This window comes from Sciurus vulgaris (genome assembly GCF_902686455.1).
Source record: "Sciurus vulgaris genome assembly, chromosome: 2".
Classification (NCBI taxonomy): domain Eukaryota; kingdom Metazoa; phylum Chordata; class Mammalia; order Rodentia; family Sciuridae; genus Sciurus; species Sciurus vulgaris.
Window position 1 is genome coordinate 80957845 of NC_136462.1, and position 27765 is coordinate 80985609.

The following is a 27765-nucleotide window of genomic DNA, read 5'->3' on the forward strand; positions in this document are numbered from 1 at the left end:
TAGCTCAGTGGTAAAGCACCCCTGGGTTCAATCCCCAATACTAAAAATAAATAAAATCTAGACATTTGATTATATTAACAATTTTTGTTTATGGAAAGAACAACGGTTCAACAGGCTGAGGCAGAAGGATCAAGTGTTCAAAGCCAGCTTCAGCAAAAAGCAAGTTACTAAGCAACTCAGTGAGACCCTGTCTCTAAATAAAATACAAAACAGAGCTGGGGATGTGGCACAGTGGTCAAGTGCCACTGAGTTCATTCCCAATACTAATAAAAATAAAAGATGTAAATTTTATTCTGATGCAGTGGTGCACACCTATAATCCTAGCTACTAAGGAGGCTGGGGCAGGAGGATACCAAATTTACTGCCACACTGGGCAATTTAGTAAAAATCTGCTTCAAAATAAAATTTAAAAAGATCTTGTTGATAAGTGATAGAGTGCTTATAACTTGGGTGAGGCCCTGGGCTAATCCCCAGTGTGGGTGGTGTTGAGGAGAATATACAATTTAGGAAGAAAAAAAGTTCTCATTATTTGTATGTGGTATAATTATGGTTATTAAAAAAAAATCCAGGAGACTATCAGGTAGGCTGAATATGAAAGCATAATATGAAACAATGTGAAAACTTAGCAAGGCTGATAGAAAATAACATATAAAAATAAACTGTATATTTATAAAAGACCTTGAAACAACTAGAAACAAAATTTCAAAAAAAGGTACCATTTATGGCAACATCAAAGCATATCAACTACTTGAAAATAAGTCTGACAAAATTTGGGTACTGAATATATATATTGGGTTGGATTGTTTAACTTGATTCAGTGGCAGGTCAAAAGCCTCTGACAATTATGATACAAATAAGGTAGAGAACAACTAAAAGACAATAATTTAAAGATAGGAAAAATGTAATAAAAATTCAGAATAGCTAAGAGAATTTTCTTTGTGTACTAGATCCTGAGCTAACAGCTTTAATAATCGTAACCTCATTTAATCTTCATAATGAAAATAGAATTTCTTTAGTCCTTGATATGATATGAGCTTTACATATATAGTTTTCATAACTATGCCTGTAGGGCAGGTTGCTTTCTCCATTTTACAACTGAGGAAATCAAACTGATATGGATAATTTCCTTAAACTCTGTAGCTCTGTTTCCTTTTCTGCAAATAGTTACAACAAAATTGTCTACATTCTTTGATTATTGTGGAGATTAAACAAAGTAATAAATGTGAAGTTCTTAGCACCATTCCCAGTTTAAAGTAAACATTTGATAAATGAAGTAATTTTGACTCTATGAGTTACAATTAAATGAATAAATTATGAAATGACCAACTAGTATTTGGTGCTGAATGTTGGAATCTTTGGGACATTCAAACTGAAGTGGATTGGAATGCATAATTATTTCTAGTAAGGCAGAAGCAGGGTTGTTAGGATGAAATCCTTAAAAAGTGAGAATTACTGAGTTAAAGTTGTATCTTTTCATTTCATATTTTAATATAAAATATTATTCTTTATACTTCTAATATATGTACATATCTATGTATATATTCTGTATTTTATACTTTAATAGTATTTGTTAAGAATCATGATCAAAATCGTGCCAGCGAGTCCTCTCCTTATGGCTTAAGAAGCAATTCTAATAGAAGAAGGACATACAGTTTGACTGGAGGGAACTGTGAGGAGTCAAAACAATCTCTTAATCAATTATGCCCTTAGAGATATATAACACATGCACACATTGCCCTCTGATTTTCTATAGTCTACTTGGGGAGATAAATCTAAGGAGAAATTATGTAATAGCAATAATAATAGCTAACACATTGTTGGGTCCCTTGCATCAGGCATTGTACTGGGTACAGTGTATGAATTATTTAACATAATCCTCAAAATGGTCCTGGGAGGAAAATGTCATCATTTTCTTTTTATCATTGAGGAAACTGAGGCTTAGACATGTGAAAGTAAATGACCAAGACTTAGGTTCAAAATCAGTTAAGTTTAAATCCTAAATCATTAGCTACCCATCTTTTTCACTGAGATTGTTAGCTTGAAGTTTACCCTGCAAATAAGTTTTATCTCGATGGATGAAGACTGTTTACATTGGGACCTGTTACCTTCTGTAAATTGACCATGATGAGGTTGCAAAGGATAGGAAGTTATCCTAAAAAGATACAGGTATTTTCGAATAGAAAGCAATAGGCCCCTCTAAATAAGAACATGTATAAATAGCTCAAAACAGTCTGTGTTTGCTTGTGCTAAGTACATTAACCTAGAAGGGCACATGGTTTAAGAAGTTCAATTTAAAAACAGGTGCAGGAAGCATCAGTGGTCTATAGAGACAAGTGGGTGAAGGAGGGGTTGCATCCTGTCAGCACCTTTTAAGGTAAAGGAGGAGGGAATCCTCCTTGAACTCATTAGCCAATCAGGTTCGGAGGCCACTTCACAAGCCCACTTCCTGCCTCTCCCTCTCCGTTTTGGTGGGCTGGTGAGTGCGCACTGAATTTTGCTTTCTGGTTGTTTTGGATTTCTTTTCATTTGAGCCATATAACCAGGTAGCAGGCCTTTATTCTAAGCAAGCACTGGAGTGTGGGTGAGTTGCAAGACGATTCATTTCGGCTGTGGGGAGATTGAGGGAAGGCAGTGAAAGGCTCTGTCTGGCTTGTTTCCACGTGGGCCTCTGCAGTACTGGGCTTTCCTGCCTTCCCCAAGACCTGGTGACTCAGAAACAATAGATTCTGTTTCGTGTGCAGAGTGCATGTATTCTTTGAAAATGCCTAGCTTCATTTTGGTGGCAGGGATGATACCGTTATTTTCCCAGTTCTGTTTTGTTTTTTAGTTCCCTGGGTGAGGGGAGATATCGGGAGGTGTTCAGCTCAATACATTTTAATTCTCTAGTGATTATCTGTAGGGCCCATGCCCTTCAATGTGTTTGTGGAAGCTTCTGTGGACCGTGACTTTACCCTGATCTTTGCTCAGAGCGTTATTGCTTTCTTGATGAGATTAGGCAGCAAACTCTTAAGGCAGCTGCTTTCAGTGAGCCTAGTGAGCTTCTAGGACTCACACTGTGCTGCTGTGCCCCCAAAAGTTTAAGGTATGTTGAAAAAGATCAGGGACCCCAGTTTAGTGCAAGCCTATATTCAAATTCTAGCCCCACAGTTTACTAGTCCCGTGACCTTGGAGGAGGCATTGAGCCCCTCAGGGCTCATCTTTTGAAGATAAATAAAAATATGTAAAAGCCAGGTCCTCCACAGTGCATAATAAATATTAAGTATCTTCTAGAAGTAAGTAATATATATTTACAATAAATATTTTGGATATATTTTTTCTTATAAAAAGTTTTGCCTAGTGACCTTGAGTGTAACTTCACCAGATTCCTATTTTTCTCTGGTATATATTAGTTCAGATATAGTGTACGTGTTGGTTATCCTTATAGGTAGGCATTTATAATCCATAATCCTAATAATTCTCAAGCTTTGTTGTTAATTTTAGTTTTTGAATAGGTATAACATTCAGCATTAAGTGTTTACCATGGAAAGTCTCTTATTTTTGACCCTAAGCCACCCATTTCCCTTCCTCGGTAACAGTGATAACAGTTACTTGTGTATTTTTTTAAGATACATTATGCACATATAAGCAAATGTGTATACTTATCTTTCCCTTCTCCTGTACATATACTGTGTACCTTTTTTCACTTAACAGCTATGTATGCATAAAAAGCATCCACATCCTTTATAATTAACACATAATTATTCTTTAACCTTGTGTTCCCACCATCCTCATCTATCTGTTCTCTAACACCACAATTTATTTAGCCTTTATTGGTAGACATCTGAGTAGTTTTCAATCTTGATATTCCTCCCAAATGAGTTAGCTTGTATATATGTCATTTGGCACTTGTGACATTTCAGGTGGGTTTTGGTATATAGTTCTTCTTTAGAAGGACTCTAGATATTTAGCAGTCTTCCTGTTATTTATATTTAATTTGTGTGCATAGTTTTGATTAGAAAGCAATCAACATCCTAAATATCTTCACTAGCAGTAAAAGATTTTCTTCCAAAGGCAAAAGCATGCTGATGGCCTTTATATGAATATATCTGCCTACTTTGGCATGAATAGGGAATGGTTTATCTTGTTCTGAGCACATATTTGATATTGGAAACAAATGACAGGCATGACCTAGAAAAACCACGTGCTCCTTGTATTCACAAGGGCAGGAGGGGCATGCTTTCCGTGTTTGCTGAGAAAATGTGTGCTGGATAGCTCCCTGAAGTCATGGTGTTCATTTAACTCGTATTTTAGCATTAAGTTAGGAAGAGCTGAAGTGTTTTTTAGAATGCAAGCATACCAAATAAAGCCTTTGAAAATTTCTCTAAAGCTGTTTATTTTAAGTCTTAAAAAACTTGGTTGTGTCTTTTGAAACATCTCGTTTTTCAACTGGCAGGCTTTGCTAGTTGGGAAAAAATAGATTCTCCCCAATGTTTTTGTTTTAGGAACTTTACATAGAACACATTGGGGTTTCATTATTGAGTAGGGAAGGAGAGGAATGAGAAAGCCATCTTGTGCCTTTTTTTTTCATAAAAGACAGTATCTTGGAGTTAGAAGTGTCCTACGAGTGACCTTTCTGGCTTCAGAGTTATTGTGAAAAGTGTGAAATTTGTACGCAAACTATCTGCATTTCTAGTCACTAGCTTGTTGGGCTTCAGCAAAGTAATAGAAACAACACATTAAACACTTAATTCCATGCCAGCTACTCTTTAAAGTATATTTATTGCCTTACTTAATCTTTGAAGAAGTTCTAAAACATAGGTGCTATTTGTTTTCTTTTTATAGAGGGAGTAATTACAGTTGAGGCTTAGAGAACTTACCCAAGGTCACAGCAAATACCTATTAGAATCAGGATTCAAATCCATTTCTGTCTGTGTCTAAAATCTGTTATCTTAGAAAACATAAATTAGTGCAGCCATTATGGAAAAGTGGATGGAGTTTCCTTGAAAAATTATATGATCTACCATTGCTACTTCTGGGTGTGTATCCGCAGGAAATAATATCAGTATGCTGTAGAGGCATCTGTATTCACATGTGCATTGCAGCTGTACTTACAATGGCCAAGATATAAAATCAACCTAAGTTTCCACCAACAGATGAATGGCAAAAGAAAATGTGGTAAACAGAATGAAATACTTACTACTCGGTCTCAAAACAAGGAAATTCTGTGATTCATAATAACATGGATGAACCTTGAGGACATTTTGCTAAGTGAAATACGCCAAGCATGAAAAGACAATACTGCATGATCTGTCTTATATGTGGAATCTAAAAAAGTTGAACTTGCAGTAGGAGAGAATAGAATGGTGGTTGCCGGGGGCTGGGAGTGGGGAGGGATGGGTTTGGGAGGATATGGTCAAAGGGTACAAAGTTTTAGTTAGTGGGGAGGATTAGGTTATGGAGATCTACAGTATAGTCTGGTGACTACAGTTCAGAATGTATTTTATATATTTGGAAATTAAGGGGATAGATCTTAAGTGTTCTTAACACATATGCACACACAAATGATAAGTGAAGTGATGCATATCTTATGTATACATATATCAAAACATTACATTGTACACCATGAGTATATACAAAAAATTGAGGAAAAGATAAAATGCACCCTCCCATCTTAACACTAAGCTAAGTTGCCTGCCATTGATCTCCTTTTTTTTTTTTTTTTTTTCCCCAATGCTGGGGATCCAAGCTAGGACCTCTCATATACTATACTAGACAGGCATTCTAATTACTTGTGTACCTATAAAATAGATAAGACATAGTGCACTTGGAAAATGAGGTAATTATGGAAAGTGTTTTGTAAATTGTAAGATGTGCAAAATATTGTGAATTTGATAAAGTAGCAAGTTAATAGAGTATGGAAGGTCTTAATTGCCTCTTGCATCCTGCTTTTAAGTTTTTTTTTTTTTTTTAATTTTTTTTTTACTGCTCTCTTGACTAAAGTTCACAGGCACTATATTTTCATTTTGTTTATTTCATCAAACTTGTGACTGGGACTGAGTAAAATAGTGGGGTAAACTTGGGATGAGCTATATAGTTAGTCTAAGTTTCACCTGACTGATTTTATTTCATATATACTTGGAGTGGCTTTCTCCTGCACTTAGAGATTAAAACAATATGTATTCTGGAGCCAAAACAGCTGGCAGTGAATGGTAAATAAAAAAACCTGTCTGTTCTGACAGCAGTACCTTATGGGACTGTCTCTAAAAGGAAACTGCCAAATGATCAGTTAGAATTTACTTCCTGTTTTCCTTTTGTTTCAGGTTGAAGATGAAGTCCACTGAAGAGGGAAGACCTAAGTCTTCAGTCCCTTGTGTGCCAGCCCAGAAGTGGCCCTTGAAAGCCTTTGTAATATCTATATACTCCCTAAAAATCAAGTGGGCTTGGATTTGGACATTCCTAATAGAAAGAGTTAAAGGCTGATTGAGACTGTGAAGGCAGGTACTTGAATTTTGACCAAGATATGCTGCCTTAAGATCTCTGCACTGCATGTGTATCTTTTCTATCTAAAAAGGCCAAAGATTGTTTGAATTACTGTTGATTCCCATAATACTAATCTCATAGTGAGAACTGAGTGAATTGGAATGGAAATGAGTAAAACTGTGTGTTAATACAATTTTAATATGGAAGCATCTGTGTGAAGCATATGTGACACTTTGGTTTTAATGAAGGTCATTACACTTTTGTAATGGTTTTCCTCTCAAGATCCTATTTTGTTTTTCTTTTCTTTTCTTGTAATGCCCTTCCCTTTGTTGAGTGCTTGCCAGGACAGCCACGCCCTGCTAATGGGTCTGGTTTCTCTATCTGTACATGTAGCTTCAGGCCATTCTTTGAAGTTGGGTTAAGGGGGACCTGCACCTGAATCAACTTTGGGGACAGACAGTGCTTGTAGTTCTGCTTTCACAGTCACCCATTAATTGGCAGATGCATTGCCCTTTGCATTAAAAAAAAAAAAAAAAAAAAAAGCATCATCTGTGGATTTAATATTATCAGTTTGTAGTTTGTATCAAGCTTTTATTCATTATTTGTTCACACATTTAAAATATACTTTTTGGTTATGAAATCTGTACTTTGAAGCACTGACTGCCCACAATCAAAAAAATGAGTGGGTCATTGATTGTTTATGAAGTATTTATAAAACACTTAGTAAATAAGAAATGCCCTTTGGGTGGTAGAATGACACCGAAGCATTACTAAAGTCCTACAAGCAACATCACACATTAGGAAAGACAGCATATAATTAACATCTGGATTTATGTGCAGGGTTTTGTGTTCTGTGTCAAGGACACAATGACCAGATCCCTTGCAATCTGGGTTTGTTTGTGAGATGAGATTGAGAGGTTGCCCCTTTCAAACTATAATTATTCTCCTGTAAGAATTACTTGGGAGCTAGGAATGTTACTCAGTGGTAGCATGCTTGTCTAGTGTGTGTAAGGCCCCAAGTTTGATTCCCTAGTAAGAATTACTTGGATCAAGAAGGGCTTTTGAAGTAGTTATTATTAAAATTGTAGAAACCTATGTCCTACTTCCTGTATATGTTCCCTTAATCTTGCATGTTAATGATCTGAAAACAGTTTATATAATTAAAGGATTATTCAAGTACAGGATAAGAAAGGAGTAAAATAATCCTTCATTTATATCTCTGAGGTACTTAAAACTACCTCATTTTATTTCTGACCTCCTGAGCCAGCAAGTCATTCTCATTAAATTCTTTTTTTTTTGTACTGGAGATTGAACTCAGGGGTGCTGTACCACTGAGCTACATCCCCAGTTCTTTTTCATTTTTTATTTTGAGGCAGGGTCTCCCTAGGTTGCTAAGATGGGCCTCAACTTGTGATCCTCTTCAGCCTCCTGAGTAGCTGGGATTATAGGTGTGTCGTGCAACTCCCAGTAAACTAAGGGAAATCAGTCCTTTAGTTTTCTGGTTTTTTTTTTTTTTCTTTTTTTTCAGTGCTCAAGTGCTAGGAATGAACCCAGGGTCTCACTTAATGCCAGTGCTCTAATACTGAGCTGCATCCCCAGTTGCCATTCTCATTAAATTCTAAAGCAAACCATCTTCTGTAGCTGTTTCTTATTTCATGTTAGAAGTACATTGAAGAGTATGGAGTTTTGGTTAAATCCCAGCTCTTATTACTTAGGTGAATTTAGGAAATTTATGTAACTTCTCTGAGGCTCAGTTTTCTCTGTAACAATGGGATTTTGAAATTTGAACGAAACAATTTCTATAGTGCTGTCGAGACAGTAGAAAATTTTAAGAATAAAAACTATTGCTTCCTTATTTTAGTCATACTACTTCTTTATGGCACTTATATTCAATAGAATTTTCTGTGATGATTGAAATGTTTTATATTTTTATTGTCTGCTAGGGCCATGTGTGTTAATTGAGCAATTAAATGTGACTAGTGCGACTGAGAAGTTTAATTTTTAATTTTAATTAAGGGGTCATATGTTGTGAGTGGTTAAATGTTGTACATGCAACTTTAAGGTCCACTCAGTACCCCATGTTTTTCTTATGAAGGTTTTCTTGATCAGTGATGATTCTTTTCTTAACCTATTTCCTCTCTACCATTTATTTGGTTCTTACTAATAATCTATTATTAATTTGATGATATGATAATTTTGGTGAGTCTTATCTTTCTGGCTAGGTTCTACCCTGAGATTGTGGATTTTTATATGAAGTATAATTTCGATTTTTTTTGGTAGTGCTGGGGATAGAACCTAGGATCTCACACATGCCAGGCAAGCATATAGAGGTTGAGCTGTATCCCAACCTCTAGCTAATTTTAAATGATCATCATGTACAATACGAAAGGTTTTCTAGGCATTAATTAGTTGAAGTATTGGGGAAGGTTGCTTGCAGTAATGAACTGCTCAGTTCTTCCAGTTTTTATTTTACCTCAAAATTCACATTACACTCAGCATCTGTTGATTTGTGAAAGAGGAAATGAAAGCTTCTTTCTTATATTGCCATCGTGTGGCAGTCTTGAGTTTCAAATGATTTTAGTTGAGTACTCCTGTCAGGGTAAGAGTTTTTTTGTTTTGTTTGTTTTATTGTGACAGGATTACCGAGAGTAAAGGTTAAATATTACCTTCTTATTTATCTTAATCTTATGAGTTCTTGGCTCCTTCCTTTTTCATACCTGTTCTCTTATTGTGAAGCTCAGCAGCTTCACAATAGACTTTTATAGACTTTCAGAGTTTGGTGGAGCAGTTTTAAAACTTACTGTGCAGTTTTTGCCAAAGTTTTTAACAAAGTTGAGTTTGTGTAGAGATCCTGTCTTAATTTAAATTCGAGGTTGGGCATTTGCTAACATTCTTTAAATATCAATGATTATATTACTAGAGGTTCAAATATAGGATGAACATGACTCTAATTTTCCTTGTGACTTGGTATGGAGCATGCTGGCATGAGTGGTCATGTAAACATAACCTTTGTGTATTTATTTTTTATTTTCCAGACCTGATGCTAGGTAGTTGATAGATCCTATAGTTCAACTTCATTCCTGGATAGAAGCTGGATTCATCTGATAGCAGAGGTAAGTGTAAGAGAATAATCTGAATCTTTACCTTGAAAGATTTGAGGCTTAGTGTTATTAGTGGATGAAATTTGGTAGTTGAAAGAGCACAAGTTCCAACTTTAAGAGGGTTTTCCTGGTTTAGGGATGAGGAACCCCTGGTGGTTTGCCCTTCACCAGTTATTTATAGTTTGCCATGATGAAATGCATGTTAAGTCCGTGTTTCACCTGATCACCCTGATTAAACACATGCTCTGAGCAGACTAAAGCTAGGGGCAAACACCTGGAATTGAATTCTTCTTGTTGGAATTATTACTGGGATTTAGCCCATGATCTCAGGTAATTCTTAGATCTTTGAATTATGAATTTGATATTTTGTTGTGCTTCAATCTTTTGTGATAATCTTTTTGAGATAGAATTAGGGTCAGGCTTCTTATGCTAAAAATTCACACACTGTAGAAAAAGCACTGATAATGAGTATAATTATATCAGCCACTTAACTTGTAAATTCTAAACTAATCAGTATTTTATTAGTCTATATATAAGACTGAGGGAATCCTAGAGTTGGAGGAGTCAGTTTTGTGAACTGTATAATGCAACACTCCACAATCACTAAAAAATTATGATGTAGGTTTATGTTTATTTAAATGCCAGGGTTTTTATGACACATTAAGTTAAAAACAATATATTGAGCAATGTATTTCTGTTTGAACATTTTATATGCATATGTTTTCTTGAAATCATCTGAAAGGAGATACACACACACACACACACTCATACTCAAATACTAGGTTATTGTTTATAATATTGGATTCTATGGGTGACCTTGTTATTTTTGTAAACCTGTTTTCTAACTTTATTATGTTCACATATTGTATAAAGTTATTTTAAGCAACATAGACAGAACAGGCTTGTGTTCTTGTGCCTGTATTTTTAGTAGAGAATGCGGTAGATATCAGGGTAAAATATAAGAAATATAAATAGTTCAAACTAACATTAGTGTTTGAAATAATGTTTTAGTTTTTGGTTATCTTTTACAGAACAGACCAGAACCAGATATGAGTCTTGCATTCCCACTGTGGATCTCTTCAGTGCTATAAATCCTGGATATCAATAGATGATGACTCTTTTTCTTTTGTGGTAAGGCTTGAGATTGAGAAGCTTTGACCAACACATGACTTTTTGAAAATTCTGCCTTGTAACCTCATGGTTACAAGGTCTAGCTGATAAAGTTCTATGAATTTTATTTTTTGAAAATGTTTTTAGCTGGGCATGGTGACATATGCTTGTAATCCCAGCGACTTGAGAGGCTGAAGCCAGAGAATTGCAAGTTCAAGGCCAGTTTCAGCAACTTAGTGAGCCCATGTCTGAAAATAAAAAATAAAAAGGGCTGAGGGTGTAGCTCTGTGGTAAAGAATCCTTGGGTTCAATTCCTAGTACCCTTCTTTCCCCCAAAAAAAGAAAATGATTTTTTTTTTTGTAGTGCTATATAAATTTTATTTTTGAAAAAGTCAATTAAAGATGTTGAGAGGTAGCATAATATAGTAGTTACACATGGCTTCTTTAAAAAAAAAATTTTTTTTTTTAGTTGTAGATGAACACAGTACCTTTATTTTATTTATTTATTTTATGTGGTGCTGAGGATCAAACCCAGTGCCTCACATATGCAAGGCAAGTGCTCTACCACTGAGCTACAATTCCAGCCCCTACACATGGGTTCTGGAGTCAGATTAGGTTTAAGTTCATGCTCTATTACAATTATGTAACCTTGACAAATTTCCTAACTTATCAGTATCTTAATTTCTTTGTGTAAGATGATATTAATAGTATCTAATTCAAAGGCTGGTTACTCTGAAGATTAAATTAGATAAATGTGTGGGCTTAGAACATTGGAAAGTATATTAGCAATTTTGTCATCAAAGTCCATGTGTATATTTATCTTACTGCCTGGAAATTTCTGATATCTGCATAATAGATTATCAGAGATTCTTTGTTTTTATTACTTATGTATCTTGCTGCCAATTGGCTTATCCCTCATTACCTTCACCTGTGGTACCCAAAGATTAATTTAGTTCTAAAATTAGGCATAGTATGAAAATGGTACTATAGTGTATATCCTTATGTATTTGTTGCAATAATATTTTCTTTAGTTGATTAGTATTAGTTTTGGCACTCATTTATTCGACATTTTGTTTAGCCAAATAAGTTAATTCTTATTGGTTCTTCTTATTTAGATGTAACCATTTCTGAGTCTCTTGATGTCTTTATTTTTTATAAATGTTTCTTAAAATAATGTGGTTAGAGATAAACTTTGATGGCTGTTCCTCTCCCTGCTTGGAGCGTTAGGCAGTGGGATTTTGGCCCATCATATATCAAAGCTGGCTTGTCTTCACTCAGGGCACTATAAGGATAGGTTGGCTGTCCATAAGTGCCTTCTGATTTTTGCGGAGTCAAACAATTACAAAGCCTGTAATGATTTTAGATTTAAAAAATGTACCTGTGATTAAAAAAAGAGAGAAAAGATGTAATTTCAAACACAGGGATATAGTTTATAGAGAACTCTTTGGTTGTGATAGTATTTGAATAGCTCTGATCTAAGGCTGTGAAAGAAAGAGCTGTAGTCAACCGGGAGTCACCTGGGAGTTACAGAAACATTACACTCTCAAGTCATTCATGTTTAAATTTTAAATGATTTACTCAGTTTTCTAAAGGAGATGTTAACACATTTCAAGGAAGTTTAAAAAAATCTTTAAAGCATGAAGATGATTCTTAAACATTAAAGATGAAAGCTGACTCCTCTACAAAGTTTTCTAGAATCAACTTGGCACAATATAAGTAGTGGCAAAGGAAAGAGTAAAATATTCTTTTCTTTTTCTTTTTTTTAGGTACTAGGGATTAAACCCAGGGGCACTTAACCACTAAGTCACATCCCCAGCCCTTTTTTGTATTTTATTTAGAGACAGGGTCTCGCTGAGTTGCTAGGGCCTTGCTAAATTGCTGAGGCTGGCTTTGAACTTTCAATCCTCCTTCTTCAGCCTCCCAAGCTGCTGGGATTATAGCTGTTATTTTCTTTTCTTTTATCATTCTTGTATCTTTGGCTAGATTGTTAGTTTCATGAAAGCAGGATATCTTCTTTATCCCCAGTATGTGGCCTAGGATAGATACTCAAAAAATACATGAAGTGAAAGTGAAATGAAGTCTCCATTTTTTTTTTTTTTTTTAATCCCCATCGCCAGAAATGGCAACCATTTTAACAGCACTTCAGCAAGACATTTACATGGAATAACTGGGACTTAGACTGATGTAAAGTGAATATATAAATACATTAAGCTGAGCATCCAAGATTCTATTTAAAATTCTTAATATATAAGCCAGGCATGGTGGTACACACCTGTAATCCCAGTGATTCAGGAGGCTGAGGAAAGGAAGATTGTAAATTTGAGGCCAGCCTCAACAACTTAGGCCCCAGAATTTAATAGGAAATCTCTTATTATAAACAGTTTATTATAGCCTTACTGGATATTTATCATTGACTTGAATTTCACTTACCATTAAGGTTTGGTTAAAAAGTCATTATTTCTTGCTTTATATTTAATATTGAAAATAATCTCTATTGTTTTGGCTAAATTGTACGCTTCTATGCTGTGTTACATTCATGAGTGTATATTTAACATGCATGTGGTACAAAAATAACACATCTAAATGTTGGAAGTCTGGTATGCTTCACTGTGTTTTTTTGAAATTAGATTTAGTACTTATATTAGAATCACAAATGGTATGCAACTATAATAACTTCTGTTGACTAGAATATGAAATAAATCTGTTCTTTAAAATTCTTTTATTAAAACAAATGTACAGATGTCATGGGTTTTAGAGTAGATGATGCTAACAGTTTGAGATTCAAAGAATAGAAAATTAGTACCTCTGAGGCTGTTCGAGAAATGTGGTATATAAATACTCATAACATAAGCTCATAGGTACTTAGGCTATCTGCACCAGATAAAAAATTGATCTTCATGATAAAAATACTTTTTTTTTTTTTTGGTGGTGGAGATTCAACCCACAAACCCGCACATGCCATGCAAGTGTGCTACTACTGACCTATATTCCCAGCCCCCAAAAAAACTTTTTTTTTTTTTTTTTTTGTTACTGGAGATTGAACTTGGGGGTGCTTTACCACTGAGCTACATCCCTAGCTCTTTTTATTTTTTATTTTGAAACAGCATCTCACTAAGTTGTTGAGACTGGCTTTGAACTTGTGGTACTCCTGCCTCAGCTTCCTGAGCCACTGGGATTATAGGCATGTGCCACTGCACCCAGCAAAATAACATTTTTGAAAGGTGAAAAGTAACCTGCAATTAGATGATATAAATGATGTGTAAGCACAAATTGTGTTGTCAGAGCTTAGAAATCAAATGCTCTTGAAATTACAATAATTTCAAGTTGCTCTTGAAATGAATAATATACAACTCATGAACACTCACTAATTTATGTAAAAACAGAAAACAACTGACCTAAATCGCTAAAAAGAAAAGGAAAAGAAAAAGCTGGATTTGGTGGTGCCACATCCCAGCTACTTTGGGAGGCCGAGGCAGAAGGATCACTTGAGCCCAGGAGTTCAAGGTTAGCCCAGACAACATAGCGAGACCCTGTCTCAAAAGCAAAAACCAACCAACAAGCAAAAAACAAAACAACCCCCCCCACCAAAAAAAAAAAAAAAAAAAAATCACCAAGAAATATGTCTTCAAGGTGTCCACACTTTTCTGTTAAAATTCTAATTTTTTGGCTATAAAAACAAGGTATTAAAATAAGCAGTTACTTCTCTCTTCAGGTAGAGCACAGCTACCACTTGAAACCCAGTTCCTCTCCTTCTTACTGGTATCTCTAGATTGCTTTTTTAAATAGAGTCTCACGAAAATTTTTTCTTACCTGTAATTTTATTGTGAGTAGTTTTGTGTGTGTGTGTGTGAGTGTGTGTGTGTGTGTGTGTAAGCATGTGCACTGGGGATTGAACCTAGGGCTTCTTGCATGCTAAACATGTTCCACCACTAGACTACATCTCTAGCTGTATTCTGAGTGGTTTTGCCTTTGTGGTTGATTTTCTTTTGTGTAGTCAATATTAATTGTGAAATCTCATTCTAAAAGCCAGAAATACATCATTTCCATTATTTTGTTGTGTATTGTATACCTTACATGTTAAATCTAAACTTGAAATGTAACTACACTATGATTTCCATCAAAGACCGAGGTTGGAATGTTTGTTTTCTTGACTGTTGTGACCACTTTTTCCTTTACAACTCTTGCTGTTATTCAGACTTTCTGTGTTAGGAAGTATGTATTAAAATCTATATTTGAAAAGTAAAACCTTAAAACTATTGAAAACATGGAATACTTATGTTAGGAAGGACGAATTAAAGATTTGTATATGAAAAACAAGACCTTAAAACTACTGAAAGTATAGAGTAAGACATTGGGAGTAAATATAAACACAAAAGGAAAAGTTGATGAATTTATGTACACTAAGATTCAAACATGTTTGCATCCTACATGACTGACTTCATATAAATCAAGAAAATTATTAAAGGGTGTGAACATGAAATTCACAGATGAGGATCCCTATGTAGTTATTTATATGAAAAGATGTTCAAAGTAATCAAAGAATTGCTCATTAAAACAACATTTAACTACTATTTGCCTGTTATCAGATGGACAAAAATGAAAAGACTAAACAAAACAAAAAGAACCTGTCAATTCTGTTATGTTGCTGATTCTGGAGCAGAGGGTTCTTACATACTTTCCTGGTGGCCATGAAATCTGTATTATTGCTTTGTAGAGTGATTTGGTAACATGATTTATTTAACATGCTTATATGTTAACTCAGTCCCTTGGCATTGTATTCTATAACATTTTTTGTCATGTGTACTTAAGGAGAACATGTTCAGAAGGTTCAGTAGTGCTGGTTTTAATTGTAACCTGGAACCAATGTCCATTAGAAGAATGGATAAATTGGTATATTTGTAGAATGTGACTGTTAAAATGAATTAACACAAAGTATGTATTAACTTGGATACATCTCCAGGAAGAGATTATATTGCAAAGGTAACTTGTTTAGGATCACAAAATTAGGTACTGGTTGAAATCTCAATGCTTTGTCTTTTTGAACTTCAAGTGAAATTATATACCATTTTTGCGCTTTAATATTTTTACATTTGGCACAGTTAAAACTTTAAAAAGCACAAACTAATTAGAAAAAAAACAATTAGGGAATACATGGTTTACACATGAACCTCCAATTTTCTCTGACTCCAATTTGTGCCAGTCGCATTAAGTTCCTAGCAGAAAATTGCTTAATTAGAACAGGTTTTTGTTTGAAGGAGAGGTTTACTATTATGGATTCACAACTCAGAAAGGGCTTTGCAGAGTTTAGTGTTCATCCTATGGCTTACTATACCTGTTACTAATTCATAATAGGGTTATGTCATCTGAAAAGGTGGCTACAAAAGACAGCATTAGAGTTTACATCCTGAACACCCTTTTAGCCCTTCTCCTCAGTCTAGTTTTAAATTCATTTCTAACAGGTTAATGTAGATTAAGCAGAAAATTATATTGTTATAAAGGCAAGTACAAAAGAGCAAAGAAAATTGACAGGTGAGGCATTAGAGTAAAAACAGATACCATCAGTTCTAGGAGTGCGTATAGGCAGATTACCTCAAAATTCATGACACTGCCAATCTTGTCACTTAATTTCAAGCACTATATGAATGATTGTAATGCAGGCTCAAGGAAAAAATTCTAATTTATATATATGTATGGGGGTGTGTGTAAAAACTGGGAAAACTTCTATTCCAAGAATGATAAAAACATAAAATGGCAGAATCTTCCTCAGCATAAAGGTGATAGCTGTCCAGTCACAGCTATAACAATTTCTGGGAGTTCCTTCTTATACTTTGTGCTTCTTGCCCGCAACTCCCATCATTATCAAGGACAAACACTTCCCTGAACCGGAAACAGGGGCTCCAACCCGATCTTCTACCCACCCCCTTTAGCTGCAGGACACTTTCTCTTCAATAGGGGTTGCACCAAGGGATGGTATCCACCCGCCTCCCACGCCGGGAAACCTCCAGGGTCGGTTGGATTTGCGCCCTCGGTTGGATTTGCACCCTCGCAGCACCTGTAGGGCCGGCGAATCCCATGACTCTGCGCGGCCCCATCTCCCAGCCCGCCACCCGCACATGCGCACTCTGACGCGGAGACGCTGCGAATCCTCGCACCGCTGGAGCTCGGAGGTGGCGGCATTTTCCCGCTCTTTTTCATTGTCCCTAAGGTCAAAAGTTTAATTTGTATTATGGTTGTCGTTGTTATTATCATTACTGTTTTCTCTGTCGAGTGCAGAGAGCAGGTTGAGAATTCCAGAGTGAAATTACCGTAGGTCTAATTCTTAAAAACTTGGCCCTCAACTTGTACAAGCCCAGTAGTATTAGCTTTCCCCCACATCTTGTGGAAAATTTGGAATTAGCCGCACCTCTGACTTCACCTGGAGTGAACTTCAAAACTGCCCATATATTCTGCTTTCCCTTTGCCGGTTACCCAGGTGGAGGTAAAATAGTCCTAGTTGGCTGCTAGATAACATCAGTGTCCTCCGAGAGGACATTTGGGATGAAAATGTCGAAATGCCTCTGCCGTGTGACCGAGGCAACATTCTTTGCAGAATTTGCCAGTTGATAAATGAGTACACTTTTCCTGGGTGCAATTGATGTCCCACAATTATTTTATACAATACAGGATTTGTTTTGGTGTTAGTCAAATTCCAGTGAGAATTTTACTTTATTGAAAAGTAAATTAACCTAGAGAATTGATTTATTCTTGCAAATGTTTTAAATCAAAGCATAGTGTTGAATGGACAGATGAATTGTTTAACTGATAAAAGGTTTACTCAAAAGCAGCTTTAACGTAAATTTTCAAGCTTTCGAAGGGTCAATTACTAGGATAAATTAGGTTAGTTTCCATTTTATGCAACTAGGCAGCTAGTGTTTTTAATCAAGACAACACAGGTAAAGAAACAAATGAGCATGTATGAAAAAAAAACAAAAAATATAGCTTCGCATTTTTACACTGAAAAATATCCGAAATTGTGCCTGGATTTTTATGTTTGCCACGTGTGGGATGTGGTACTAACATATTTAGCAAAGTATGAGTAGATAATAAATTTGAATTTTAGTTTAGGTTTTGAAGAATGACAAAGAGCACTGATGTAATTTTTATTTGTTTGTACTTTAGAAATGTTTCTAGATTTTTTTTCCATGTACATGTTATTTGTGATCTTAGTAAGATTTAGAGTCACCTGTGCATTTAATTTTTCCTTAAATTTTTTCTCATGGCCTGTGTACAAAGGAGGAGCACAGTATTGTTTAGAGCCAACATACCATATCGATTATAATAAATACAAAAACATAATAAAATGTACACTTTATCAAAACAAAGTAAAAGCAATATATTTATCTCTTACTTGTCATTAAGTAATTAATTAACTTCATTTTCATTGTTATGTGATTTATTTACCTTTTCATTTACTCCTTCTCAGGACTCTTCAGCATCTGGAGATCTCATTAACATGTCTTTGTGTGAAGACATGTTGCTTTGTAATTATCGAAAGTGTCGCATCAAACTCTCTGGTTATGCCTGGGTCACTGCCTGCTCTCACATCTTCTGTGATCAGCATGGCAGTGGTGAGTTTAGTCGTTCACCAGCTATTTGCCCTGCCTGCAACAGTACCCTTTCTGGAAAGCTGGATATTGTCCGCACAGAACTCAGTCCTTCAGAGGAATATAAAGCTATGGTGTTGGCAGGGCTACGACCAGAGATTGTGTTGGACATTAGCTCCCGAGCACTGGCCTTCTGGACATATCAGGTTAGTACTTAGATTAATTGTTCTTTGGAGTATAATTTGAGGCACCTATGGGAGTTTGATGTTTTTCCTTTGCTGTTTTGTATTTATTTTTTATGAAAGTAGGGAAAACATTCTTTTTAATGTTTTCATTTTTCAAAAGTAATATGTTTGTTGTTGAAAATAGTAGAGAAAAATAAAAAAAACCCATAATCCTATTACTCAGAGATGTTCATTATTAATATTTTTGTTTGTGCATAAGTATATGTTTTATACATACATTTTTTCTGTATTAAAAATACGATAATACTACACACACTGGTTTTATGACCAATTAAAGTTGACAGGGCTGGGAATATTGCTCAGTAGAGTGCTTGTCTCACATGCATGAGGCCTTGGTTTGAAATATAAAAAGTAAACATAAATAAACAAGGTGGACAATATATTATGTCTTTTATGAATATTTTGTTAAATATTTTTCAGTTCAGTATCCTTTAGGTATAATTCTTATGGTGTATTCTATTACAGTTTGTTTCAAAATTATTAATAAAATGCTGTGGGGAGCATTCTTATCAAATTCACATCTATTATAGGCTAAGATCACATTTCTGAAAGTGGCTAGATATATTTTGAAGGTTTTATTTATTTATTTATTTTTTTGCAGTTCTGGGGATCAAACCCAGGACCTTGCACATAGTAAGTAAACCTCTACCATAGAGAGTCCCTTCCCCAGCTTTGAAGATTTTTAAAAATTACATTTTAAAATTGTCCTCAAGTATGGTACATCCATCATTTGCTGTCAAGAAATGTGTGAGAGCATTTAGTTCTCCACATCTTCTACTCACAAGTTAGATATATGTAAAATAGAACTTCATTGCTCTTTAAATATGCATTTCTTGGATAACTTTTTTTTTTTTTTTTTTTTTTGCAGTGCTGGGGATTTGAACCCAGGGCCTTGTGCTTGTGAGGCAAGCACTCTACCAACTGAGCTATATCCCCAGCCCTTGGATAACTTTTAAATGAACATATTTTCATGTATTTCTTCATGTATTTCTCTTATGGATTGCCTGTTTCAGTTTGCTTGTTTGAATTACTAGTTTTTTCCTTCTACTGATTTGTAATTCTCTATATATACCTAACTCAAATACTATAACATTTTTTAACTTATCTTTTGTCTTTATCAGTATTTTACATAGATATTGAAATTTTTTGTGTACTTGATGCGATCATAATTTTAATTATTACATTGTATAATTTGTTTCTGAATTACAAAAAAGGCTGTGATGAGCATTCTTGTCATCAAATTCATATCGTAAACTCTTTCTGTTCGTGATTTTGGCCTTTTCTGCCTTCCTAGAGACTTTCCTGTGGAGAACTTTATGTTCTTGAATATATTGTTATATCTTACATATACATTTATTTATCTATTTGTATATTATTAGTGCTTTATAGTTATACATAGTAGTTGGGTTCATCCAGACAAACTCATACATGCCTGGAAATTGATTTCAGCTCCTGATCCTTCCCTTTTTTCTCCCATCACCCCTTCCCTCTCCCATTCTCTTTCCTATACTCTATTAGACTTCCTTTCACTTGTCTATTAATTTATATTTGATCGGTTCTTTATGTTATCTTATCCCTCCCTTTATTTTACTCTTGCTTCCCCATGTGAGAGAAAACATTTGACGTTTGAGTTTCAGAGTTTGGCTTTCACTTAGCTTGATAGTCTCCATTTCCATCCATTTACTGGCAAATGTCAAAGTTTCATTCTTTTTCATGACTGAGTAGAACTCTTGTGTGTGTGTGTGTGTTTACATAATTTATATATTCCACAATTTACTAATCCATCATCTATTTACAGGCATCTGGGATGATTCCATAATTTAGCTGCTGTGAATTGTGCTGCTGTAAACATTGATGTGGCTGTGTCACTGTAGTATGCTAATTTTAGATCTTTGGGGAAAATACCAAGGAGTAGATAGCTGGGTCATACGGTGGTTCCATCTCTAGTTTTTTGAGGCATCTCCATACTGCTTTCCAGAGTGGTCATACTAGTCTGCAGTTCCATCAACAATGTACAGTTGTACTTTTTCCCCTTCAACCTCACCAGCATTTATTGTTGTTCATATTCTTGATTATTGCCACTAAGATGGAATCTTAGTATAGTTTTGCTTTGCATTTCCCTCAATGCTAGAGATGTTGGACTTTTTTTTCGTATATAAATTGACCTTTTGTATTCTTTTGAGAAGTTTCTGTTTAGTTCTTTTGCCCAAATATCGATTGGATTGTTTTTTTCTTTTTGGTGGTAAGTTTTTTGTGTTCTTTGTATATTCTGGATATTAATCCCCTATTGGAGGGGTAGCTAGCCAAGATTTTCTCCCATTCTATAGGCTTTCTCTTCACACTCTTAATTATTTCCTTTGCTGTGGAGAACCTTTTTTAGTTTGTGGCATCCCGTTTATTGATTCTTGGCTCTATTTCTTGTGCTTTGGGGGTCTTGTTAAGGAAGTTGATACCAGCACTTATATTACATACACATTTATAAAGTTTCATGAAGGTATTTTTCATCTGTCAAGTAAATATTTTGTTACATTGTTCTGGATAAGGTATCCCTCTTACATGCTCCTGTATCTTATGCTTATCTTTATTATTTATACTTTATTGTAATTACCTGAATACTTGTTCATTACTAATAGTTAAGGGAGTTTTTTAAGGTAGAGTTTTGATTCTTGTATATCCCTAGATCTTCAGTGACTATCATACTTGCTGGTCTTAAGTCTCAATAAATATTTTCTGACCGAATGAATAGAAATTGTTTTTTAAAGTTGATTGCTACTGAGGATAGTACTGAACATGTATGTATAGGTGATATTGTTTTCATCTTTTCAGATGCAGTAGAAATCAGTGAATCAATAATTGTCACCAGAAATGAATTTTTCTTTATTAATTTTCCACTAATTATTCAACATATGTATTTTTTTGAGTACTAGAAAACATATTTCATGCAACTTCTTAGGGACTGGCCATATGATTGGAACAAGACATATGAACCTCAAGAAGGCTATAGTTTCATGGTGCTAAAGACACAATTAGACTTTATTTTTGGTTGTAGTGCTATTGATCAAACCCAGGCCCTTGTGCATGCTATGCAATTTATATACCACTGAGCTACAACCCCAGCCCTGCAATATGGTTTTTTAATGCCCACAGTGAAAAAGGAAGTACAAAGTGCTATGGAAACACATAGGAAAAGCATGTAACAGAATTCATAGAATTATCTCAAATTATACAGAATGGATAAATTAAAAATGGTGAAAAAAAGAGTCCTTATATTTTCATTCACTTTTTGTCTATATTTAAAGGAAAGTAAATCCAAATGAGTTAGAATTGACAAAGTGGGATTATATTTCTTTTTTTTTTACTTACTTTTTATTGAAAACTGCACTGAATGCTAAATGTCCACCTTTACAATAAACAAGTACAATAATGGTAACTCACACTAAAACAAAACATACTTCTGATAGCCATTTTTCCTTTTAGGACAGGTTAAAGGTTTTTTTTTCTTTTTTTTTTTTTTTTTGTCACAAAAACAGGAATGTACTAATACAAAGGCTCAAAATAGGCCATCTTTTTAAACAAAAAGGCAGTGATTCACAAAAGACTGTGAATAGAACATGTAACTAATTGATATAAATCTAATAGGATTTGTTAAAATCAGTCACATCTAATAACACATCTGAAGTGTTCTTGTATAAAATATCACATGAAGAAAAGAATTTATCAATGTCTAAAAAAGTGGGTTTGTTCATAGACAATCTGACAAGTTACCATAAAAAGTGTTTCCTGAGACATAAGGAAATGCAACATTATTCTTGAACCCTTAGTAGTTCAAGACTTTCCACTCAATAAAATAGCTGAGGATCTGAAACTGAGAAAATGTATTTGAGTACAAACAGCTTGTGAAACTTAATACTTTTTACTCTCTCTCTCTTTTTTTTTTTTTTGCATCATCAGAGGGTACAACTGAACTTACAACCAAATTGCCTGCTTGGTATGCAGTTCAGCTGCGAGGGAGACACTTCTGTACAGGAGCCTGTACTGTGTTTAGTGCTACACGTGCAGGTGTCTTACACAGGCAAACAGTTTTCTCCCCATTTTGTAGCAATTGTCTTCCTATTAGCAAAAAGAGGTGATAATCCCCTGTAGACCAAAGGGACTAGAGTCATAAGATGGGGATTTCCTCTTAATATTTTTTATTTTGATGTTTGTTTTGGAACTCTTGATGCAGCATTCTAGAGCAAGGTGCTCAGGACCTGCTGTGCCCAAGGAACTGATAAAGGAAAAAGCTCTATTTATTCTTTGTGATTTGATGCACAGATGAAAAACTTAACACACAATAACAGAAGCTGGTCGTTAATAAATCACGTCCTAGTCTTTCAGCGCTTCTGTGAGCAGATGACACCTTCAGTTTTCTAACTCTTGCAGCTTTTAACACTGCAACACCAATGATGCATGTGTCCAGGATCAGTTAAAAAGACTGTCAAATTCCTTTTCTCTTAGGTCATCCATTTTCACTGTCTCTTGGTCCCAAGTTTATCTGAATGATTATCTTTCAGCATTCTCTGCTATTGCTCATTGGGTGCTCTGATTGTCCCCATGTTTTGTAGGCTGGTTGGGAGAGGGAGCTTCGGAAGGGTGTGCCATCGTGGGGAGGTTGTGAGTCACCGGGATGCCTCCAGGGATGGGATTATATTTCTTAAAGGCTTTTGGAATACATGTCACATGTTAAGTAAGACATACTTCTTTTGGTGGTATAATTTTGGTGGTAGTGGTTTGAGAGTATTCCTCTGTATTGTTTAATATACGTTAAAATAACCTTATTTATTATTTTCTTTAATAATCACCTTGTATATTCTTTTTTTTTTAAATATACTTTTTAGTTGTAGTTGACACAATACGTTTATTTCATTTTTATGTGGTGCTGAGGATCGAACCCAGAGACTTACCTGTACTAAGTGAGCACTCTACCACTGAACCATAACCCTAGTGCTATTGTATATTCTCAGTGCCCTTTTTTTGGTACAGGGGATTGAACCCAGGGGTCCTTAACCACTGCGTCACATCCTCAGCCCTTTTCTTTATTACATAACAGGTCTCGCTGAGTTGCCTAGAGCCTTGCTAAGTTGCTGAGGCTGCCTTCGAACTTGAGATCCTACTGACTCAGCCTCCAGAGCTGCTGGGATTACAGATGTACACCCCCATGCCTGATTGATTGCTTTTTTTTTTTTTTTTTTTTGTGGTACTTGGAATGAAACCCAGGCCTCATGTATGCTAGGCAATCATTCTTGCCACTGAGCTACCTCCCCTACCCTTAATTTCTTTTTATTTTGGTACTGGGGATTGAACTCAGGGACACTCTACCACTGAGCTACATCCCTATCCTTTTTATATTTTATTTTGAGGCAGGGTCTCACTGAGTTGACCAGGCTGGTCTCAAACTGGAGATTCTCCTGCTTCAGCCTCCTGAGTTGCTGGGATTACAAGCATGAGCTACTGTGCCTGGCTTCCTGATTACATGGTTCTAAATGTTCAAGTTATAACATCCCTGTGTTTTCTTTTTGTGTTTGTATGAAGTTTTACAATATATAACTTTTTGTACCCTACTTTAAAAATATTTTCTTTCTTGGACAGGTACATCAGGAACGACTCTATCAAGAATATAATTTCAGCAAGGCTGAGGGCCACCTGAAACAGATGGAGAAGATATATACTCAGCAAATACAGAGCAAGGATGTAGAATTGACCTCTATGAAAGGGGAGGTCACCTCTATGAAGAAGGTGCTAGAAGAATACAAGAAAAAGTTCAGTGACATCTCTGAGAAACTTATGGAGCGCAATCGGCAGTATCAAAAACTCCAAGGCCTCTATGATAGCCTTAGGCTACGGAATATCACTATTGCTAACCAAGAAAGTACCCTTGAACCAACTATGATAGCACAATCTGGTGTTTTTGGCTTCCCATTAGGTAAGAAAAGACTTGTTATATCCAATATCCCTATTTTTTTTTCAGTACTGGGGATTGAACCTATGGACTCATGTGCTAGGCAAGTTTCTACCACTGAGCTACATCTCCAGGCTTTTTAATTTTTATTTTGAGAGGGGGTTTCGAATTTGTGGTTCTTCTGCCTCAACCTCACAAGTAGCTGGGATTACAGGCATATGACCTGACACCTAACTATCCAACATCTATTTTTCAAATCAAGGATTTTTCTTATTGTGCTCTGTGTAGTTCTGACCTGTGAGTGAAGGTTCCAAGGGTCTAGAGCCATGGTAGGTTATGAATTTTTCATCTGTGTCTCAACCTTACATCATTTCTTTTACCTATTATATTTGCTTACATTCATGGTATACCTTTAATATATTTGCATGATTTAAGTTTGCAATTTCACTTTAAATTAAAAATTATTTAGTTTCAAATATTAGCTGCCACTTATTGATTCCTTACTAAGTACTGTTATATATTTTGTCCCTGTTTTGCAGATGAGAAAGGAGAAAGCCAAGAAACAAAAAGTTAATTAACTTAGTGCCTGTACTCTTAACTGTTTGCCATCCTCCAGGAAGATCTTATTTTAGTTTCTTTCACATGCCCATTACTGGTTGCACAATTCTTAAGTTATAGTCTGTTGTTTGGTTGGTTCATTCTTTTGTTTACTCTTTTCTCTACTCATCAAATGCTTACGCAGTTTTTCATGTGCCAGTGTGTTATGCGTGATTGTAAACAATGAGATATAAAGACTATCCCCACATAGTAATACTACACTCTGGGAAGTTCAATAGGATGTTACCAACTTTTTGTTAGGTACTTTGCCTAACAGGCACCTAACTTTCACTTACTTATATTGTAATTTAGTCAACCCAAGTGTTAATGTAAGTGGATATTGTAGGTATTTTTTTTGTCACTGTCCACATGTATTTTTATTTCTTTCATATTTATCTTTCTGTTCTTCTCATTGTATGTACTTACCTTTTTTCCTCTTGCTATCTTTTTTAGCTTGAAGCAGATACAGTCAGCATTTTCCTCTTTAAAATCTATAAAAACTAAGGAAGGGCCCAGCAGAAGTAGTTAAATGTTCATTTAATCAGATCTGTTATCTGATATTTTGTAAGCTTATGCTAATTGTTATTGGGTCATGGGTATATGGCAATATTTCATAGTTGTCATATTTCTAGAGTTTATATTGCAACGTATATATGTGTATGTGTGTGTGTGTGTGTGTATGTATATATATATATATATATATATACATACATACATATATATCATATATATGATATATATGCTGGGCATGGTGACACATCCCAGGTACAGGGGAGACTGAGGCAGGAAGATCTCATGTTTGAGGCCAGCCTGGGGTAACTTAGTGAGACCCTGTCTCAAAATAAAATAACATAACATAACATAAAATAGGGATGGGGATGTAACTCAGTGGTGGAATGCTTGCCTAGCACATATGAAACCCTGAGTTCAATCCCCAGTTCTAAAAGGAAAAAAAAAATTCTTGAAAAACATGCAACAAAGGATTTTATGTATATATGTATTTTTGATGACTTCTAAGATGGATAGCAAATGAATAACATTAAGATGTGAATTCTAGCACTACTAAAAACATGTTTCATTGTGTCAGATAACCTTTGGCAATGAAATTATGTCTATCATTGGAAACTGCATCACAGAAGATATAGTAGATACTGTAGTCATGGGGAGGGGTGGGGACATGGTCCTTTTTTAAAATCTAGTATTAGGTCTATAATTTATCCATCTCATGAGTTGAGTTCTGTTACAGTATTTATTGAATGAATTTTGTTTTTTCTTGTTCTTAAGGATCTATGAGGAAATAGATGCTTAACTTCTTCCCTGATTTTTTTTTTTTTTTTCCCCTAGGGAACAACTCCAAGTTTCCTTTGGACAGTACACCAGTTCGAAATCAGGGTGGTGGAGATGGAGATTTTCAGTTCAGACCATTTTTTGTGGGTTCTCCTACAGCACCTGAAGCCAGCAACAGCTTTTTTAGTTTTGCCTCTCAAAGTCATGAATTAGAGCAGCAACAAGTCTCTAGCAGGGCCTTTAAAGTAAAAAGAATTTAGCTCATTTTACAGAATCTTTGTTTGCTTTCAGTGATTTCATTTATCATACAATCTTTATTCTAGATAGTTGTTGTCAAGCTCCCTGTGCTGTTAAGCCTTTGAAGTTCTCTTCACATTTTCAACTTATAAGAAATTCAGTGGCAATAGAGGATTGACTTTAGTGTCTGATATTTTGTTTGTTTCTAATATTTAAAGCATGAAAATTTATTAATCTCAATTTCTGTGTATATTGTTGAGTTTTCATTATTGGTGAAAGGGTCACAACATTATTATATGTTCTGTAGATCATTCTTTCTGGCTTTCTGACTGACCTGTGTATTTATTCATATGTATATAAGCACCATTGTTTCATGTCTACATGTTACTTTGGGTCTTGATATTTATGTATATATATGTGTGTAACTGTTTTCATTGATATTTTGCTGTATTTGCCAGGATATTTATATGTACAGTTGGTCTTAGACAATGGTGGGTGACCTGTGGCTTGTTATTTTGTTGTGTGTGTTTGTTTGTATATATTGGTGTATTTGTACACATATTTACTTGTTTAGAGAGGTATGCTCATATCAATGAAGGAAAAGTTTGATGTATATCTGGTCCTTCCTTGTATTAAAAAATTATTGACATTGATGAATTTATTTTGTAAAGTTGATTTTGTTTGGATTTGTTTAAAAATGAAACTGCTTCTTTGTCTGTTAGTGATTGCCTGTTAACTATTTAAGAATGACCTTCTGATGCAGAAAATTTACTAACATATTGGTCATAAGAGATTATGTTAATTAAAATAATTTTAACGATTTATTCCGTGTTTCCCTTTATTAAATAGTGAACATTTCAGATTACTGTTAAGAAATTCAATGATATTTAGTTACTACATTTAATTATTTAAAACAGTCAAGAAGGACAGTCTTACTAACTAGATTTACTAAGATTTAGTCAAACACTAAAGTATTTGAGTGTTTTAGAGGCAACACTCAAAAGCCTTCTTGTTGAGGAGGCAGAACATTGCGGTTCTAATTATGTTTTTTTCCACAAATATGTTGTACAAGATTAAGTTAACATTTTTAGGCTTTAGTTTCTATATCTGTAGAATGAGGGTTTGAATTAAATTATCCTTACAGTCTTTAAATTGATTCTTACTGGCTTAGGATGAATTACCCTGAACATTTTTTTTTTTTTTTTTTA

General features: G+C 35.0%; 1 protein-coding gene across 5 annotated transcripts; it reads left to right on the forward strand.

Moving 5' to 3' along the window:
- Window positions 1-2452: 2452 nt before the first annotated feature.
- Window positions 2453-27388, forward strand: CCNB1IP1 (cyclin B1 interacting protein 1). Of its 5 annotated transcripts, none has more exons than XM_079129325.1 (6): window positions 2453-2581; window positions 6300-9890; window positions 10592-10691; window positions 18133-18459; window positions 24127-24460; window positions 26378-27388. In XM_079129325.1, exons 4-6 carry the CDS (start codon window positions 18163-18165, stop codon window positions 26578-26580), a joined length of 834 nt encoding a protein of 277 aa, XP_078985451.1. In that variant the 5' UTR covers window positions 2453-2581; window positions 6300-9890; window positions 10592-10691; window positions 18133-18162; the 3' UTR covers window positions 26581-27388. The 5 variants fall into 5 exon arrangements, with proteins under 5 accessions (XP_078985451.1, XP_078985450.1, XP_078985449.1 ...); XM_079129324.1 differs by having other exon boundaries at window positions 6300-9572; XM_079129323.1 differs by lacking the exons at window positions 2453-2581; window positions 6300-9890 and having other exon boundaries at window positions 10434-10691.
- The last annotated feature ends 377 nt before the right edge of the window (window positions 27389-27765 follow it).

Coding starts and splice junctions, on each gene's coding strand:
- CCNB1IP1 (XM_079129325.1), top strand. CDS start 18,163: ATGTCTTTGTGTGAAGACATGTTGCTTTGTAATTATCGAAAGTGTCGC. Junction 18,460..24,126: donor TGGCCTTCTGGACATATCAG/GTTAGTACTTAG, acceptor TTTCTTGGACAG/GTACATCAGGAACGACTCTA. Junction 24,461..26,377: donor TGTTTTTGGCTTCCCATTAG/GTAAGAAAAGAC, acceptor TTTTTCCCCTAG/GGAACAACTCCAAGTTTCCT.